This window comes from Ochotona princeps, chromosome 27 (genome assembly GCF_030435755.1).
Source record: "Ochotona princeps isolate mOchPri1 chromosome 27, mOchPri1.hap1, whole genome shotgun sequence".
Lineage (NCBI taxonomy): Eukaryota > Metazoa > Chordata > Mammalia > Lagomorpha > Ochotonidae > Ochotona > Ochotona princeps.
Window position 1 is genome coordinate 10,159,898 of NC_080858.1, and position 20,349 is coordinate 10,180,246.

At 38.7% G+C, this 20,349-nt stretch overlaps 1 protein-coding gene across 6 annotated transcripts in view; it reads left to right on the plus strand.

Annotated features, from left to right (window-relative positions):
* Positions 1-20,349, plus strand: part of SOX5 (SRY-box transcription factor 5) — a 569,607-nt gene that overhangs the window by 223,632 nt on the left and 325,626 nt on the right. For 4 of the 6 annotated variants that reach the window (XM_058655909.1, XM_058655908.1, XM_058655911.1 and 1 more), the window contains one exon: positions 1,106-1,337. In XM_058655909.1, coding sequence (XP_058511892.1) covers positions 1,107-1,337 — 231 coding nt within the window. In that variant the 5' untranslated portion in view covers position 1,106. The remainder of the gene's footprint in view (positions 1-1,105; positions 1,338-20,349) is intronic. The other 2 variants (XM_058655912.1, XM_012929085.3) reach the window with 1 other exon arrangement.

Sequence of the window (20,349 nt, forward strand, 5' to 3'; positions counted from 1 at the left end):
GGATAAGAATGGGTGGTTCTGTAAACACGTTTTGTTGGTTTAGCGAAAAAAACACTCCCTTTTCAAGGTTAGATCAAATTGTATGTACCACAAGAGAGTTTAAAAAAAAATCAACTATTTTAACTCAATCCAGTTTCAGGTAAAACTTTAAACAAAATAAAAAAGAACTTTTCATTTAACTGAAAATATCTGCCATGTGTTTTTAACCTGATAATATTCTGAATCAGACTCAAGCACAAAGACAGTGTGTAATTCTTGTGCAATTGTCTGAGCCTATTTTCTTAGGCCTTTGGTTCATCAAAACAAAGCATGTTTCTTTGGATATCTTTCTTTTGTTTAAGTATTCTAAAGAGTAAGTAAGTCTGAAAATTCACATCGAAACCATTCATGGATTTGTGAAAATAGATTTGAGATTCTCTTTTTCCTTTCTTCCCTTTTGTTGTACCTTGCAACTTTGATATTACAACTAAATGCAAAAATTCACTGGTTTAGAGAAAAGGAAGAAAGAAAACTCTCAAATTATAGAATTTATACCATTCTTAGTAAACCTTAAGCAAATTTCAAACTTTTTTTCATTTGCTCTGAGCTTTGCTTCTAACCGATATTTCTGTTTCATAATAATATTCACTTTAGTAACATGTGAATTTTTAATAATGGCAATCAGTTATCTAATTTATTTTTTCCCTGAAAGACATTTTAAGTTATTTTTTTCTTTTAAATTACCAACAAAATTTGCTATTCATAGATGTCCTGTCTTCAATAAGATCTATCAAAGTGTAAAACTAGATGGATATTTTTCTTTCCTTTAAAATAGAATGGTCTTTCATTATGCAGTGTTCTTAGGTGAATTCTCTTGTTTAAGAAGCCAGAATACAAGAGAGTGCTGTATTAGTGTATTATTCTCATAACAAACAAGCACTGTTCTGTTGCTACCTGCTTGGCCATTGTTTCTGATTGTGTGTGCTTTGCAGTGGTATTTGGATGGTTTCCTGCTCTCTGCCAGCACAAAAAGGCATTTCTGTTACAATGGCCCCTAACCACACAATGACGGCATTAAGGATTTATGTGGAGGTTTCATTATTTTCTCCTCTTTTGTTCCTTCCAGGATGTCTTCCAAGCGACCAGCCTCTCCGTATGGGGAAGCAGATGGAGAGGTAGCCATGGTGACAAGCAGACAGAAAGTGGAAGAAGAGGAGAGTGACGGGCTCCCAGCCTTTCACCTTCCCTTGCATGTGAGTTTTCCCAACAAGCCTCACTCTGAGGAATTTCAGCCAGTTTCTCTTCTGACGCAAGAGAGTTGTGGCCATAGGACTCCCACTTCTCAGCACAATACAATGGTAGGTTTCTCATGGCCTATTGTGCTACACTCACTTTCTGACCCGTCTACTCTAGGAGTTTGGCTTCAGGCCTTTGCTTTATAATTATCATCTGCTTACTAACTGTACACAAGATTCACTCCTGGCATCTTGGAATTCTTTGTACGCAAATTGGTTCCAAAAGGGAATATACAGCTGTTTTTTATTGTTGCCTCTTTTTTTTTCCTTTCATGCTTTTTCAAGATTCCTGCTTTTGAAATGTTACAATTTAATTAAGTGGGAAATTTTTTTTAAGTATCAGAGTAATGTTGGGGTCCCACAGTTACAATGAGCTAACATGAAAAAGTGAGGTGTCCTATTCTTCCCAATAAAAGGTTGTCCCAGATAATGTTGTGATGAACAGAATGTGGTGATCTCCAACATGATCAATCAGTGGTTTGACATTGTTTGCTGAGCTCAGATCGACTCTTATTCCTGACTGCACTGGGGATTCTGTTGAAGGTTGCTTTTCAGAGAGTACTTTTCTAACAAGATGGCTGCACTTGTTCCTAACTAACCCCCATGGTATGGGTGCCATGGTATGGGTCCTTCAGTCTCTATTGCATCCTGTTCTAGACTCTACCCACGGTACAATGCCTCTTAGTCTAAGATCTAAATTACTGTGGAAGAGCAGGGAACTGCACCTGCTGGAGGGGCCAGGAAGAAGACAGCAAAGCACCTTTGACCTGAAGGGTTAAATAACAAATATAAATACAAATAGGGCCTTTGGTCCTTCCCAGCAGCTTAAGTACATAGAATCTGACAGAAGCAAAGAAGTGAGGCCCTGGGCTCCCCATGCCCACCTTCCCATTCCAGTGTGGCTGCATAAGTAGAAATCATGCCTGTGGGACCTGTGATCCTGCTCTGCTTCAAGGTTGCCTTCACTATGAATTTGATTCTGATCATAAGAAGATGTTTTAGCATACATCTTTATATCTTCCAAGAGCGCATTGATGTTGTTCTGTCTTTTTGCTTTCTCTAGGAAATTATTAGCATATCTTACATTGTGTTAGTGCTGAAATACCTCTGCTTGTTCATGGAATTGAATTACTGTATGTGGAATTGAGTCAGCAAGAAAAATCAGATGTCTTCTAATAACTGTGCAGTAGACATGGTACTTTGCAATTAGAGTTACATATTCCCATTCAATATTTTAATCTTCATGGGCCAGCATTTCTTTGGGTATTTGTGTCAAGATTTTTTGATTTCCACCAAGAACAATGTTTGAGGTACCACGTATGTACCACTTACATAGAAATGGTATATTAATTACTTCTCAATATTATAGTAACTAGGTTAACCTACAAAATAAATCAGTGAGGTTTCATAATGGTTGTTCTTGTAAAATGTATATAATAGAGGGTGATAGAGATATAATTGGGGAGAGAGAGAATTGGGGAAAAAAAGAGAATGAATGCATTCCAGTCTACTGGTTCGCTTTTTAGTTGCCCCAAACAACCAGAATCCAACTGTGCTGTGCCTTAGCCAGGAAACAGAAACGCAAGCCTAGTCTCCCTGATGTATAGTAAGAGCCCGATGGCTGGAGCCAGCATCCCTGCCTCCCAGGGTTGGTGTGAGTAAAGTATCCCCCAGCATCAGTAGGAGAACAATCTGTTCAGTTTCCTAATTTTGTGGCCTGGGAGGATGCTGGGGTACAGGATTAGAGGAAACAAAGCCATTCAGTTTTAATGAACAGATGAGTCTAAATGAAACTATGAACTTATTACTTTCTACCAAATCTTATGTTGAACATTGTGGAAGTGGAGTTGAGAAAGACATAAGTTTTTCTCTAAAGGAATCCCAGTTAAAGCACAAATTTTAAAACCAGGGTCTGTGCATTAACTGTTAGTGATTGAGTCATTTTGAGCATATCTGAATAGCCTTACGGTTTGCTTCAGGTTCTCCTGTAGATGTGTAACCCTTACAGGGTATAACATCTGGTATTCTTGAGTTAGTGCGTGACTCACTCACTGCAGGAGTGGGCCATGTGATGCACCTTGGTGACATCAAGACTTGTACTTTTCTCTCAAGGAGAGCTGAACTGGTTTTGAAATTTTCATGCCTCCAATCTGTCTTGATCCCAGATGCTTTTCGTCTCTGGAGTAGATAGACCTCTGCGATGTCAGATGTTCAGCATCTCTGTTTCCATGTTCCAACTTTTACCAGGTTTGTTTCCAGGAGGAATGACTTGGATTGTGAATCCAGTCTGGAACCTAGGGTGTACCCTGTTGCTTACAGGCTGCAATGGAATCCCTTACCTTAAGGGAATACCTGCAGAGGCAGGCATTAAGTACTTTTTTCTACCACACTAATGTTCTCATTGGGCCAAGCTTGTTTGTGAATGTATCAGATGACCTGTGAATTAACTCATTTAAAATGTTTCTACCTAGAAAAATCTCCCTGTTGATTTTTCACCCTTTCACCCTCTAGGCAAATTGTGTTTCTCTTTCCAGCTTGGAATATATAAAAAAAAGTTTTAAAAGATTTATTCATTTTTCTTGGAAAGTCTTATTTACAGAAAGAGAGATGGAGAGAAAGATCTTCTGTGTGCTGGTTCATTCCCCAAGTGGCATCAAAAGCCAGCAGCCAGGAGCAGCTTCCGGGTCTCCCACACAGGTGCAGGGGCCCAACGCTTTGGACCATTCTCCTTACTGCTTCTCAGGCCACAAGCAGGGAGCTGGGTGGGAAGTGGTGCAGCCAGGACACAAACCGGTGCTCATATGGGATCCCAGTACATGCAAGGCACGGACTTTAGCCATCAGGCTATGGCATCAGGCCCAGTATAAAACATTTTGTCTTTGTTGATGCTTTCATTGAGTTTCCAAGACAGAATGGTTCCTGCTCTTTTCTTTTATTCATGATACTTACATCCTTTTTCATATCTTTGTTGTAATATATGTATTTACATGCCTTGCTTGCTTTGTACTCTGTTTCTTTTTGGAAGCACAGGCAAGTTTAGGATCCAGTACATAGCAGATACACAATTCATGATTATTGAGTAAATGGTAAGTAATCAATAAATATTATGGGTAATGTTAAAGCCACTTATTAATGATGACTACACTTTTTATACATTTTACAAATAAATTAGAATCTTTACTTATGTGGTATATTTCACAAAGTCTTATTCTGTTCATCTAATAAATTGATGAAGATGTATCTTTTTTTATCAAAGTGGTTGAATATGTTTATAATCTTGTCATTCACTGTGAATGCTTTGTTTTTTTGGAATACTAGACCATTGTCATATTCACACAATAGGTCCTTTTATTTCAGAAGGGAATACATTCTTTGTTTTTTCCTATTCAATATCTTTGAAACCAGAGAATGGCTCATAGTCTTAACATCATAGAGTTCAATTTCAGGGACAAAAGGCAGATTCCATTGCTTCCTTATGTATGACATTCATATCCAATTCTTAGTTAAGAGAGATCAGGGGAGATGTGTATCTTGTGTTGGCTTGAGAAGATCAGACAATGTCAAAATGCAGTGACTCACAGAATGCTGTGTCCAAGTAAAAGATTCAGAATTAAAGTTGGACAGATTTCCTAAGGTCTGTGTACTTAATGACTGTTGACCTGAAGATTTGAATGAGGTTAGGATCTCTTGTTCAGATTTAGGGTGCTCAAGTGTCACGGTTTGGAATGGAGTTAGAAAAAGATGTAAATATCCTTCCTGCGGATATCTTTACTGCAGAAGTGTCATGGAGAAATTAACTACATGTCTCCCCGAGAGCTCTAACTGGCATAAACGTGAAAAATTCTTTCCTTTTTTCTCCACTTTCTGTTCAGAGTCTACTGTGGTAGAGTGTTCTAAGCGATGTGAAAACCTCATCCTCCCCGACTGAAAATCCAGTCCCATCAACTGGTGTTATTCCTGTGAATTTTCAGCTCTTCTCTTGACCCCTTTGTTATAGTTTATTTATTTATTTTTAATGTAGTTTTTGATTCAGAAACACATCCACCCAGTACACTTTCTGGCCCATCTTAAATACTAGAGATGGATTTATTTGAAATTGCCAGTGAACTTGCGTATTTGTAGAAGTTGGTGTCAGGAGGAAGGTCGGTGAGATAGTGGCTGCGGAGGCCAGGCCCTGGGGGACTGGGTGCTCCTCTTCTGTCTGGTGTGTGCTGCTTCTCTGGGTGCGTCCGCTCATCCCGTGTCAAATGTGACGTGAAATGAAAGTCTTGACCACCTGTGGTTCCTGAATAACAAGTGTCTGGCTTTTGTCTTTTTTTTTTCTTCAAAAAAATACTCTTGACTTATAAACATACTCTTGAATTCTAAGCAACTCTTTTTGTTGAATGAAACCATAGTAGTTTTTTTTTTTAACAAAAGAATTTAAGCTCCTCATTCTGGAGGTAACTTTTAATATAAAATAAATATGTATTTGTTAACCCTTCAAGATCCATTAAATTTAAAAGTATGATGTTACTAGCATCACATTTATTATTTAGTGGTGTGGATTTTTGAAAAAAATATTAAATAACTCATGGTATACATGTGTAATGACATTGTTTAACAACATGCTATACCATAATATTAATGAATGTGAACATTGTAGAAACTGCTGTCATTAAAGCAACATTCAGCGTGAATCACTTTATTCTATAACTCCATCAAAAGAAGAAACAAGTATCTTACTTGTCTGCATTTCAAGATTCATTTGTTTGAATTTGAAAGATTACAGAGAGAAAGAGAAATACTGGTTCACTCCCCAAATGACTTCAATAGTAAAAGCTGAACCAATCTGAAGCCAGGAACCAGGAGTTTATTCTGGGTCTCCCATGAGGGTTCAGGTGCCCAAAACCTTGAACCATCCTCGACTGCTTTCCCAGTCCAACAGCAGAGAGCTGGATCAGAAGTGTAGCAGCCGGAATTAAAATCAGAATCCATAGGGGATATCAGCACTGCAGGTGGAGGATTAGCATGTTGAGCCACCACACCAGCCCCAGTGACATCTTCAAGTGTTAGGCAATTAGCTGAGACTCCAAGTACAACATTGCATAGAACAGGACTTCCAGAAGTAAAACCTAACCTTAAATCCTGAGAAAATTCACTGAGTGCAGATGACAGAGAGAGGCTTTAACTTGCTCAGGTTCACTGTCAGTTGCTGGGTTTCTTGATTTGCCCAGTTGTTCTTAAATGCTATGTTGTAGCTGAATCTTTAATATTTTAGTCTTTAAGTTGTAGCTGAATCTTTAAATATTCTGTATATATATTTTGCAGTTATATATTTTTGATATTTGACTATGTAGAAACTTCAGGAGAAGAGAGTGAAATGTATTACTTAAATATGGGTCAAAGAGGGCCTGGCACAGTAGCCTAGTGGCTGAAGTCCTCACCTTGCATGTACCGGGATCCCATATCGGCACCAGTAAATGTCCCAGCTACTCCACTTCCCATCCAACTTTCTGCTTGTGACCTGGGAAAGCAGTCCAGAATGGCCCCAAACCTGCACTCGTGTGGGAAACCCGGAAGAGGTTCCTGGTTTCAGATTGGCTCAGCTCCAGCCGTTGTGGCCACTTGGGGAGTGAACCAGCACATGGAAGATCTCTCCTTCTCTCTCCCTCTCTCTCTCTCTCTCTCTCCCTCTCTCCACTTCTCTCCCTCTCCCTCTCCCTCTCTCTCTGTAAATCTGACATTCCAATAAAAATGAATAAATCTTTTAAAAAAGTCAAATATGGCCATAATTACAGTATGGTAAATAGTCATGTATGTGTGCATGTTTTTCATATTCTCTTAGATTTCTGGTTACCCTTGTCCATCAAACTTAGTGTGGATTATTGTGAGTCTCTGATACATGCTGTTAGTGCACCACTGAGGGAATTGTGGCAGTTCAAAAAAATGACCGTTTCATTGTTTAACCTCTCTGCTGCGCTCTAGATGGATGTGTGATTGCTGTTGAACAATGTTGACTGTGCTCAGTTTAATAGCATGGAAAATAGATTCAGAAAGATTCCGATAAAGTCAACTTGAAAGACCTATGTGCAGTGTGGCAGTATAAAATCATGATGGAAGTCAGTGTCATTCTATACCCATCTCCGATTTCACACAGTTTATCTGTAAAGTGGTGGTTCCGTATGACATAGGCCTGCTTATTTGAACAAGGCCAATTCAGTTGAAATAACCTGAAAATGGTGACACATTATATATATTTGTGTGTGTGTGAAAATATATATATATATTTATGGCAAATTTATGTTTATCATACAGTGAAATGACATTGTTACAAATGTTATGCTCTGCTGTTCTAAAGTACCGCATGAAGCTGTTGGACAGAATCCCAAACTTGTGTTTATAAAACGTGGAATCTTTGTATCTGTACTATTATGAGAAGTTAACCTCAGGACTAGCAGGGATGGAGGCATGTGAAAAATAGCCATTTGGGATGCACCAAAGCCACTGGGTAAGATGTGTAATAGATCGTTTGTTCCCGCTGCCAGGAGAGGGATCTGAATGAGAAGAGAAGACAAACTGATTTCTGTGCCGTGCACTGTACTTGAAGTACTGCTGTTGAGTGTCAATTTAACTGGGGCTTTAGAAATTAGAATAATGTCACAGGAATAAAGTGCTTTGTGGGAGTTCTAAGATTTTCAGGACACTTAATCAGAATCTACTCTTAGCATCCTCTGGGGATGCTAAGCAGGGGCAACAGCTAAAACTTCTGAGGTTGTGGGCCAGGGAGAAATGTTTTTGCTAATGACAATTCGGCCTAGTAGAATGTAGTGTCTTCCAGTTAATAATGATTGTGGCAGGAAGATGCCACTCCAATATGTATGATGAACATTTGCCAGTAAACCTGTAGAAGTGGGTAAAAAGCAGTCTCTTCCATTATGTGGCTTTTTTTATGTCACACAGAGGTGAGGCACACAAAGCAATCATCACAATATAATTATAAATAATAATTTATAGGTTAAATATAAAATAAAATATGACTATTCTGATAGTTCACACTTGAAAGGCATCTCATTTGTGAGGATCAAAAGTAGATTGATTTCAAATACTTTCTACGGAAAATAATTACCAGGTGGTTCACTTTTTATATTTTGAAAGGTTTCCACATCAGATCAGTTACAATTAATACGATGTCTTTATTTTATACTAAAATGTAGTTTTGCTCTTGCTACAATTTTTCCAAACAGAAATAATAACCAAGCAACATACACATGCTGAACAAAGAGTATACAATGTAAAATTCTAATATAAAATTTGGAAAAGCTAGTAAAATATTTGCTTCATATTAACGAGGTTAACTAAAGGCAGCTACTCTAGATATTAAAATGTTTCTTTTCTGAAGTTGGTGACAACATGAGAGACAAGCGACAAAGAATGCTAAAATACTTGGCAGGGAGTCTAGAAGCAGCAAGGAAGTGCAGCAGGAATACTGGGGACTTGAATGATCTTCCTGACTTTCTGAAGGAATGGGATCATCTTCGTGTCCATTGTTGTCCTCAGGCCCTAGTTTGAGTTGAAAGAAACAAAAGTGAGGGAGTATCCTTTCTCTTGGCCTTTAAAAACAATGGAAAGTTTGTTTTTGACCAGACCACATTCCCTGTCTTAGATGTTTTGTTTTCGATTCTTCCTCTTTTCTTCCTGTGCTCCTCTTCCTCTGTCTCTCCATTTGTTTGCCTGCATCGGAAATCATTCTTAATGGGTTCTCTGAGGATCTCAATAGAGCCATTATCAGGGAGGCAGACAGGGCCTGAGAAACAACACCATTGTGCTCCCAGGCACACTTCCTTCTGATTTGCATCAGTTGAGGCTGGGGGCGGGGGATGGGGTTGTCAGGCCTTCCTGCAGGCAACCTGTTTTTTTTTTCTTCATGTGATTAATAAAGATCCATTGATTCAAAGATAACACTTTCACTGTTTCATATGACACAAGGACAGTACAGTGAGTTTTCAGCCAAACTGAAGTGTATGCAGTGCTATTCCCAAAAGTTCATAGAGAAAGAGAATGACAAGATAATGAATAGTTTTCCATGAACTTTTGGAAGTACCTTTATATTATTCAATTCTGATACTGTGTGATTTTACCTGTCTTATATCATTGGTGGTTGATAATAAATATTAAGGAAAATAATAACCGGATTTAACCTGACATACCCACATATTTGGGCACTAAGTGTTTTGCGGGGCCACCTGTCATCTTTGTTGTGTGTGACTAAGTTTTTGACAGTTCTTGACCTAAATTAATATGACTGACAATACTAGTACATTTATCATTATGTTTTTTTTTTAATTTGCAAAGTGTTCATATCAAAGAGAGCTTAAAGCAAGAAACACGTAGTGCTGATGTCTGAATTGTGTGAATCACAACTTGATTTACTTGAGAATTCGTTGGTCCTTGGGACTTTAAAATATCTTCAGTAATGCTTACACCATATTTCCTTTTTACTCTCAATCACATACAACTACTCAATGATTTAAAAAGAGAGAAGTGATTTTGTATAACATCATCTTCAAGGAGCATAACTATTAGCTTTATGAGGAATGCCAGGAAAATAATCAAAATAATATAAGGAAATGTTGGATTTTCAGTGTAATGTATTTTGTACACTTTGATAATTAAAGATATGCAGTTTTTCTCTTTGGAAATAAATAAAAGACAAATACTTGTACTTTACTGTGAAAAGTTAGAAATATACAAAGGATTCTACAGCACAGAAAATCTAGTAGGAAGATTGGTAGGAAAAAAGCACTTTTAGAAACACTATTCTTTAAATATGATAATCTGACCCCAGAATTCTTACAACAATTTTGATGCCACATTAAATAATTTAAAATACACAAAGTACATTGAAATCCATTGCTTCCTTTTGAAGGCCATAAAGGTGTGTGATCTGTCCTGGCTGAAAATAAGTGGTGAAATTAAATTCATAGCTGAGGCTACGAAGTTTTGACTGTCTCGTGCCACTCCCTTTCTGCCTCTTGTGCAAAAAGTAAATTCTGAATTTTTCATCTAATTTGACAGGTGTGGAGGGAAGTTTTCATGGTATTTAAAGTGGGAAATAATTGGAAAACTAACTGAAGTTGATAATTGCAATTGGTCCAGCTGGTTCCATATCCCCCTTTTTGCAAAGGCAAAATACTCTTGAAAGTTTTCTCACAGACGTTTTTTGGGAATGAGGTGCATGAGCAGATGAGATGTGATTATAAGGAGAGCAGCCATGATGTCGATGTTTGTGACACCGTCACGTGATAAAGTGAGCTCAAGTGGCTGGATTCTGCGTCTCATTTTGTCAAGGCTGCCTCATTGTTATCATTTAGAGAAGCAGTGTTTGCTTCATTGTCTCCTCTTGGCTCTTAACTAATCCAGCCTGACTCGAGATAAAACCCTGAATCTTGTTTGCTGATATCCCGAAGCAAGAAAATAATGTTTTAGGAGTTAATAAGAAATAGGAGCTATCAGTAGAGTTCTGTATGTAGGCCAATCCCATTGGAGTTAAGTGGAGAATCTCAGTGTGGGTTTTCTTTGAATTTCCCTAATTGCTAGGAAGCCTACACATTTTTTCATATGTCTGTCAGCCATTTGAATTTGTTCTTTTGAAAATGCCTACTCATTTTCTTTGCCCATTTTAGCAGGGTTGTTTGTTTTGCTGTCCTTGAGTTTCTGAAGCTCTTTATAAATCCTGGATTAGTCCCCTATCAGTTGTGTAGTGTACAAAAATTTTCTCCCATTCTAGTGTTTCCTCTTCACTTTGTTGATCGTATGCTTTGCTGTACAGAAGCTATATAGTTGATGTAGTCCCAGTTGTTTGTTTTGGCTTTGATTGCCCCTGTGCTTTGGGTGACTTTTCTGAGAAGTCTTTACCAATGCTTCTATCTTGGAGAGTCTGCCTATGTTTTCTTCTAGTAGTTTTATGGTTTCTGGGTGAAGATTTAGACCCTTGATTCATTTAGAGCTGACTTTTGTATAAGGTGAGAGGTGAGGGTCTCGATTCCTATTTCTGGAGGCTGCTGTTCAGTTGTCCCAACAACATTTGTTGAAGAGACCAGGTTTTTTTCCCTGGATTGTTTCCATTTCTCTTGTCTAAGATTAGTTGGCTGTACATGCGTGGGTTCCTTTCTGGAGTTTCTATTCTGTTCCATTGATCTTTTCTGTATCTGTTCCAGTACCACATTTTTTTTGATGATCACTGCCCTGTAGTATGTCTTGAGGTCTGGAATTGAATTTTTTTCCAGCTTGATTTTTATTCTTCAGGATAGTTTTGGCTATTCGTGTTCCCTTGTGTTTGCAGATGAAATCATCTGGCACAGATGTGGGAAAAAGCTACCCTATACCACTGTTGCTGGGAGTGTAGGCTACTGTACCTACTATGGAAGTCAGAATGCAGAATGGTGAGACAATTGAAAACTGACATACCAAATGACCCAGCTTATCCCATTCTTGTGAATTTATCCAAAAGAAGTAAAATCTGCATATGAGAAAGTGAACTACAACCCCATATTTATAGCAATACAATCCATAGTAGTGAAGACATGGAACAATTCAGGTGCCTATAGAAGAGGAACAGATAAAGAAATTGTGGTACATTTAGTCTGTGGTATACTACTCAGTCATTAAAAAGAATGAAATTCTACCATTTGCAACAAAATGACCGCAACTAGAGACCATTATGCTTAGAGAAATAAGTCAATCCCCAAATGACAAATATACGTTCTCTCTGATATAAGGCAACATTCATGCAAAATACAAAACAGATTGATACACTGGTGTACTTGTATTTTACGTGTATTCTCACAGATGAACTGTGTATTGCAGACTAGCTTACTAGGAAGTGAAGATACTTTGCAGCATGCATCTTTACTCCTGAATAAAAGGAACACCCCCAATGAAACTGTTAAAAATTACTTAACAATATGATGCTCGCTTTTCTACCCTTGTCTAAACCTGCAATGCCATCATGCTCTTAAACAGCAGAATGGTGGATTTGTAACTGTTGCTGAAGGACTATACTACTATATTCATATGGAAGCATAGAATGATGGAAGGAAAAAAGGAGGGAGAAAGGGGGATGCCTATACCTAAAAAATTGTATTATGGGGGAAAAAAAGAATTAGTAAGAAGTAGATCATGGAGGGTAGGACGTGGGGACGACATGGGTTTAACTCCAAAGGAACCATCAGTTGACTTTGTATTTATATGTGATTATAAGATACATACCATGTAATACTTCAAAACCTAGTATTGGTGAGTTATGAAAATTTGCAGCCTTACATGTTATAGCATTCCAGGATAGCCACCCCATGTGTATCCACCACTAGATCCTTCCTTCTGTTTACATACTTCCTGGGGCACAGAAGATTGCTGAATCCTCCCCAGGGTCCATCTTTGAGACTCTCTGGCCTCAGACTCACATTGTACCCCTAGGGACATATGTGTCTTGAGTATCTGAGACCCTGATTTGCCTGGAAGTGTTAACAGAACATAAGGAACAACTTTAAACATTTTCTGTAAATGTGATTTATAGCCTATCTTTGTGTCTGGTAGGTATAACTTAAATATGAGGGATTTCAGTGTGATCTCTTTAGAATGTGCTCTCTGAGCATCATCATGCAATGTTGCAGTGTTCCATTATTTTCTGTGGGCTCACTAACTGTACATTTATTACCTCAGTCTTGCTTGGTGAGTGTGATGAGCCTCTGTTTACATGTGGGAAGCAGTTTAGATATAAACGGTGGTATTTCATTTCAACTACAGAGCTCAAACACATAAGAACTCTATTCACTATAAATGCTAAAATCTTCCCTATTAAAATAAAACAATTATAGGACTTTTGGAAATAACTGTAGGACAGGCAGGTAGAGCAATCTTTCTTGGATTTTTGATTTCACCCTCATTCAGCACTGAGTAGATTTTTATTTGGTGCTGTTTTACTCTTTTTATGAGGCTTTAAATGGGCCAAGGGATTTGACTGTTTCTAAGTGTGTACAAGGAGTTCTTCATAGGCTGTTGGGGAGTAGCTGGGATTCCAGAGGTTGGCTTACTAAACCACTCATAAAACACTTTTAATCTGTATTCAGTCCGTAAGAGTTTGTATAGTGTAGTTGTTAAGTACATGGCCTCTACTGATAAAGCTATGGGACCCTGTTTTGTTGATTGCTCTCTATAAGGCATGAAGTAACTGATTGGGAAATTTCTTTCCCTTACTTTTGTCATCTAAAATCAGGCCAACAATAGCATGTAACATATGATAGTATTATTGCAAGGTGCTTATCATGTTTAAAGAAGTGAACTTCTATAAAACACTCTGCATAAAGCAGGTGCTCAGGAGCTGTTATTAGTTAAACAAGTGTTTCAGAAGTGTTAAAATTCTATGATCTAGGAGGAAATGATATCTGGTATAAAATGTCACGGTCATTTGATGCCCATGTATTTAAGTGTCCTACAATGAAAATGTAAGAAACACACTGGTGAAATGAACATGAAGCAGGAACTTCAAGCTTTTGTCATTTGACGTGTTGAGTTTTGTTGGTATTTTAAAATACTATTTTTTAATTTGAAAGGCAGAGAGGCAGGAGGAGATAAAGACAATCTTCCATCCTCTGCTTCATTCACTCCACAAATCTTCCCTAACTTGCAATAGCTAGATGTAGGCCTGGCTGAAACCAGGAACCCGGAAGTCAGCCTGTATCTGCCACATGAATGGTGGACACCCAACTACTCATGTGGCTCCTGGAGTGCACATGAGCAGGAAGCCGGACTCAAAAGTATAGTCAGGGTTTAAACCCAGGACCTCTTGTTTGGGATGCTGGAGTGTCAAATGACATCTTGCCTGGGACATCTTTTTCACTTAAAAAAAAAAGAGCCTATCTGAATGTTCATTGATACACTGCCCCTCAATCATTTATTTGTGACAGATTATACGATCATGTGTAATGTTCATTGTCAGCCACGTTCTTGCTTAGTGTTGTTAAGGCTGTTCACAAGCAACAACCCTCACCAAAGCCCAAATCAGAACAGCATTTGAAGGAGTTTATGATGCTTCCATGATTTGGTCATGAGGTGCCTAAGTTAGCCCTTAAACTACTCAGGTGGCAGTTACAATGCCATATCCTGCAAGGTGTGTGTTCTTTTCTAGGTATTGTTGCTTCTCAAAGCCTTGTTTTTATTCACTGAAAATGGGGATGATTAGAGAATGTCTCCATATTTAGAAATGTGAGGATTCTCATGCATGGTTGCATGGTTTTGAGTTGCACCTAACATGAAGCAGGAACTTCCTACATGCTATGATTTTTGAGTCATGTTTGTACTCTGGACTAATGACTATTCCTTGCCAAAATGAAAGGTTGTGTTTTCTTCTAGACTCCCTATCCTGTTTTCATTCTAGGAACCCAAGACACTATTACATTGTCCTCCCATTTGAAGAGGTTCTGTAATGGTACTCTTCAGCTCTGTCAATATCCTTAGTTGTAATTCGCCTTGAACGTGAGATGCAAACTCATTTAAAGGAGAAAGTTCTATGACCACGCTGGGACATTATGTTCATCAAATTGATCACCATATCCCTAGAGTCTGGCCTAGTGGCTAACAGACAACATGAATTGCAAAGTACAATATTCCAGAGATGCTGTAAGATGATAAATTTGGTTTTCTGTACCATGTTGTGTAGACAGCCTCTTTGGTGTTCACACAATGATGAAATGATGTGAGAAGACTTTTCTCACAACATAAGCCCTTTGTTAACTAACACCTGACTGTACAGCAGTCTAGTGGAGATTCAAGAAGACAGCGTGTTACACTTAGTGTGTATCCTCCCCCATTTAAACCTGGGAATAAAATGGTACTTAATTCTTAGGTAGTTGACATAACTGTGAAATGAGATCAGCAGCCTGCACAGGGCTTGTCATATGCTGAAAATGCCAGTAATATGAATCCCAAGCAACCTTAGCATCTGCCGGGCCCAATCGTTCAGCATACCACTCTCACAGGTGACAGCCATTCTTTTGTAGCTTGTATATTCCACTTCTCCAAGCAGGGTCTCAGAAGCAAATGGCTAGATCAAAACAATAACATAAGACACAATTGGATTTTAGACAAGATTATGCCTCAAATAGTCTTATTCCCCTCCCTGACCTTTCTAAAGGCTACATACTCAACTGTCAGACTTTCTATTGCTGTAGTTTTAGGAATGAACAAATTTGCTTAAAAAAAAAAAGTACTTCAGCCCACTTTAAAATTACTATTTGTTCAGGAATTTTCAAGGTCCCATGAAGGGTTCCACCCTTTGTTGATTAGTATTATGTTTATTGCTTTTCAGTCCTTTGATCTCTTTCTTCTATTTTACCCACAAGGACAGCTTGAGATGATGTAAAAAGGATATGATATGGAGAAAAGGCACAATACAAGTGGATTTTTATAATATAACAGCTCGCCTGTCAGAAATCTGACATATTGCATCTAAAACTGACACACCCAACTAAAATATGTGTTATCTCCAACTGCTGATTCTTGGTGATTAAACATGTATCTTTGCCTTTGTTTTATTGGATGCAGCTTCAGCTTGTCCCTTTCCTGTGTGTTTCATGCGATCCTTTTATTTCCTGTCATAGCAATTCTTCCCTGTTCACTTATGTCCTTTTCGGTGAATCTCTGACTATTTTTGTTTTACGTAGATAGAAACATGTTTTGCCCCTCTTTTTTACATATGGTGTTTTTGCTTCATGCTGAAAGAACTACACAGATGACATTCTTTAAAAATCCAAATTTTATTCAGTTTTACTTTTTTGTGTATATAACCCTGAATATCTCCAAACTGTCCTTCCCTAAAACACTTTATTGTTTTATTGCTAGGTTTATAGCAGTAAAGACACACTTGCTTTTTTTGGGATAATCTTTAAGCAGAACTTAGTAAGACAGGCCTTAAAGACTATCATTCCTAGGAAAGTAAATCTCAAATCGTGAGGCATCAGTTTAATCGGTCCTCTTGACAACTTAACACGACAGATTGAAATATAAAAGCCGACGCGAGTGGGATCCGTGGATTATCTCAGTCCCTGAGCGTCTTCTCTTAAATTGGGACACTTGACAGAGTGGTTGCAAGAGGGGTGTGCATTGTGTGTCCCTTATCATGTGCAGAGCATTGAGTTTTTAGAGATTAGTGCTGAGTGGCTGTGGTCTACCTGGACGTGAAGCTGGGAGGAGGAGACTGTGCGGGAATGAACGCAAAGCAGGGGTTAGAGAGATTTACATATGAGAACTTGGGGGGCTTTGTCAGGGCAATTGTATAAAGTGATATACAGTACAAATCGACTTGAGCATGTCCCTGGATAGCAGGCGGGTTACAGCCTCCAGGAGCCAAGATTACTGCTTTATCTTGTCATACTAAATTAACATGGCAGTGCACTGTTAAACACTGGTGACCTCTTCATCTGAGGAAATTGCTGCCTAAACGAGAGATGGTATTTAAGTGTGTGTGAGTGTGTGTGTATTTTCTGTTTCTTTCTCTCACTCTGCCCTCCTCTCCTTACACCTTTAAAGCACTTTGAGGATAGACTGAAGTTATTTTTACATTATTTTTAGAAAGGCATCTTTTTTTGTATTATGCTGACAGCAGATATATTTCAGTACAAATGGTCACTTTGATGAGAATACAGTACGATGTTCCAGAAATATGTTTCGTCTTTGTACATTGGAATGGAAGTTTATATCAGGCATCATTTAATCTTGTTACTTACTTTTTTTTCTACAGAGACCCCATTAATTTTTTGTAATTTCCATGGCATTAGATTGATGGTAAGCAGATAAGAGAAAATAAGGCTCAAACACATGTACATGTTCCCTTGGAGCCGAAGGTGATTAGCAAAGCAACTCTACTGTAAGTAGAAGCTACCAGGTTATCAGTCCTTATCAAGGCTAGTCTGATGCAGTCTTATTTATACATGAAGAGAAAGGAGAGAGAGAGAGAGAGAGAAGTAGAGTTCTGTTAATTTGTCTTACTTTTCTGCAAGCTTGCAGCTGTACCGTGTGTGTGTGTATGTATGGATATACATTTAGTTACCTATAGGAAGTATATGAACTAGCTTTTCTCCTGCATTTTATTAAGTGGTACTTGAATTTACTTCAAGGGAATGGACAAAACAGAGCTTAAACATATGTTACTCTGGTTGTCCATTCCTTCATGTTCCCAGTGCTAGACAGTCGAGTCATGCAGCGAAAGCCCGTGAGCTGTTCTCTATGTCCCTCCAGAGCAGGGACGCATACTCAGTGTGCTGTCGCTTAAGGGTTGAAGCATGAGCTTCATGCAACCAATCAGCTGCAGTGCCAACTGTGCAATGCATGCATTTACAGACTTGTCTAAAGAAAAGGTCCACAGCTGTCACTGTATTCTCTAAGGGGGCCTGAGTAACAACAACAACAGCAAAAGGTTCCCTAGATTCCCTAGAGTTCACTTTTCTCTCTCTCTTTTGAAAAAGATTTATTTTTATTTGAAAATCATATGTACAAAGAGGAGGAGGACAGAGAAAAAGATCTTCAGTCTGTTGATTCATTCACAAGTGGCTGCAACGGCCAGAGCTGTGTCAATCCAAAGCCAGGAGCCCAGAGCCTCTTCCTGGTCTCCCAAGTGGGTGCAGGATCCCAAGGCTTTGGGCCATCTTCAACTGCTTTCCCAGGCCTCAAACAGGGAGCTGGATGGAAAGCAAAACTGCTGGGATTAGAACCAGCGCCCATATGGGAGGTGGTGTGTGCACGGTGACTCCAAGCAAAATGCTACCACACTGAGCCCTCTCTTTCTTTTTGAACAAATTTTTTATTATTTTTTTGTTGGAAAGTCAGATTTACAGAGAGAAGGAGAGAAAGATCCTCCCTCCACTGATTCACTCCCCTGTGATCACAATGGCCACAGCTGAGCTAATCCAAAGCCAGGAGCCAGGAGCCTCCTGCAGTCTCCCACGTGGATGCAGGGTCCCAAGGCCTTGAGCCATCCTTGACCACTTTCTCAGGTCACAATCAGGGAGATAGAAGGGAGGTGGAGCAGCCAGGGCATTAACTGGTGCCCACATGGGATTCTCGTGCATGCAAGGCAAGGATTTAGCCCCTAGAATACTGTGCTTGTCCCTTACTTCTCTCTTCATAGCATCCCCACACTAGGGCTTTAGGATAGTATCTGGTGAGTGAGACATGGAGTTACCAGGCATGTGTTCCTCTTCATTTGCTCATTGGAAAGTGTGTTCACCTACTTCGCCCTGGAGAGTTTTCACAGCATTAGAATAAATTCCGTAGACCTAGAGATCACCTCTTGTTTCTAACCTGTTGAAAGTGTTCCTCTAGAATTGTTTTATATATATTGAGGACCATTGACTCTAGAGTTCCAAAATATAATGGGGTTCCATTCTTCAGGGGCTTGGATTGAAGGTCCAGATCTTAGAAACACAATGAAAAGCTGTGGTGTGCAACAAAGCAAGACATTTGATTCAATGTTTCTTGATCAGTATCTTCAAACTGCTCAATTTCTCCTTCCGACCTCCGAAGTCAGCTTGTTGCTCAACTGTGGGGAAGAAAACACAGGTTGCTTTAGGAGTGACCCAAGTCATCAAATCTGTACTTAGAAACTCTGGGATCCTAGTATTTGAATAATAAAGGGTTTTTAATGTCAAGGTAGTGTGCTTATATTCAGTGTTGTTCTAAATGTGGTGTTTTTTGAAGGAAGGGAAAACAACCGAAATTTTCTAGCAAGTCTCTTATGTGTACTCTGAATGCTCTGTATTCAGGAGCTAAGTTTAAGGAGTGTTGAGATTTGCCCTCCTCATTGGTAATGTTTTCGACCATCATTTAAAAATCAGATTAGATGCATTACCGTCTAGCTAAAATCATCACTAAGCAGTCACTGTATTGTGTGTATTTCTGTGCTGGGGGGTAATTCATTTAGTGAAGTTTAGGACTTAGGAAAAAGTTGACATGATGTCATTAGAAACATTAGGCTCATACCTGTTTCTCTTCAAAGCTTTTTGTTTATAAAAAGCATGTATTTATAGAATAAACATAGAACAAATATAAATTATAGGAACTATCAGATGATGAATTCTTTTCGAGATTTGATAGAAGTAAGACAAGACACAATTTTATGTCTTAGGAGGAGGCAGGTTTTCAAAAGGAAATAGAAGAGTGACCATCAGGCTCCATGCAACGGCAGCTGTCTGAGATGTATGCTGGCGAGTGGCGAGTGAGCCCCTTCCGTCCTGGACGCCTACGAGCAGGAGGATTTTACAGGAGTTGGGAATCATTTAGAGGATCTCTTTAATATTCACAAAATCCATGTGATACTTTTCCTACAAATTACAGAAAGCGTAAAGAAAGGAAAATGTAAACTAAAAATGTATATAGAGCTAGAAATAAAAATGACTTGTTTACCAAACTAAATGTAAATAGGTAAACTTTATATGAAAAGATTAATATTTTTGTATTTTTGATCAGTTTGTTTTTCATAAAGACAGATATAAAAGAAAGTGACATGGAAAGTTTAAAAGAAAGGATAAAATAATGGTAGGTATCTGCATTAACACAAGAGCAAACATAGCATTATTATAAGATCAAGCCAAATGAAATTCATACATATATACATATCAGTATATGTATATGAAAGGCAGGTCAGATTACAGAGAGAAGGAGAGGCAGATGAAGATCTTCCATCCACTGGTACACTCCTCATATGGCTGCAACAGCTGGTGTTGAGCTGATCTGAAGCCAGGATCCCAGAGCTTCTTCCAGGACTCAAACACAGGCACAGTGTCCCAAGGCTTTGAACCATTTTCTGTTGCTTTCCAAGGTCACAAGCCGGGAGCTGGATGGGAAGTGGAGCAGCCGGGTATGAACTGGCATCAATATGGGATCCCACAGTTACCAGGCGAGGATTTAACCCTTGAGCCATCATGCTGGGCCCAAATATTTTTAAATTTTGGAAAATTAGCCTTAAAGTTTTTTTTTTCAGCCCATTTTTTTTGATTCATATCTGTAAGGAATCCTTAAAAGCTATTCAAAATATTTATCA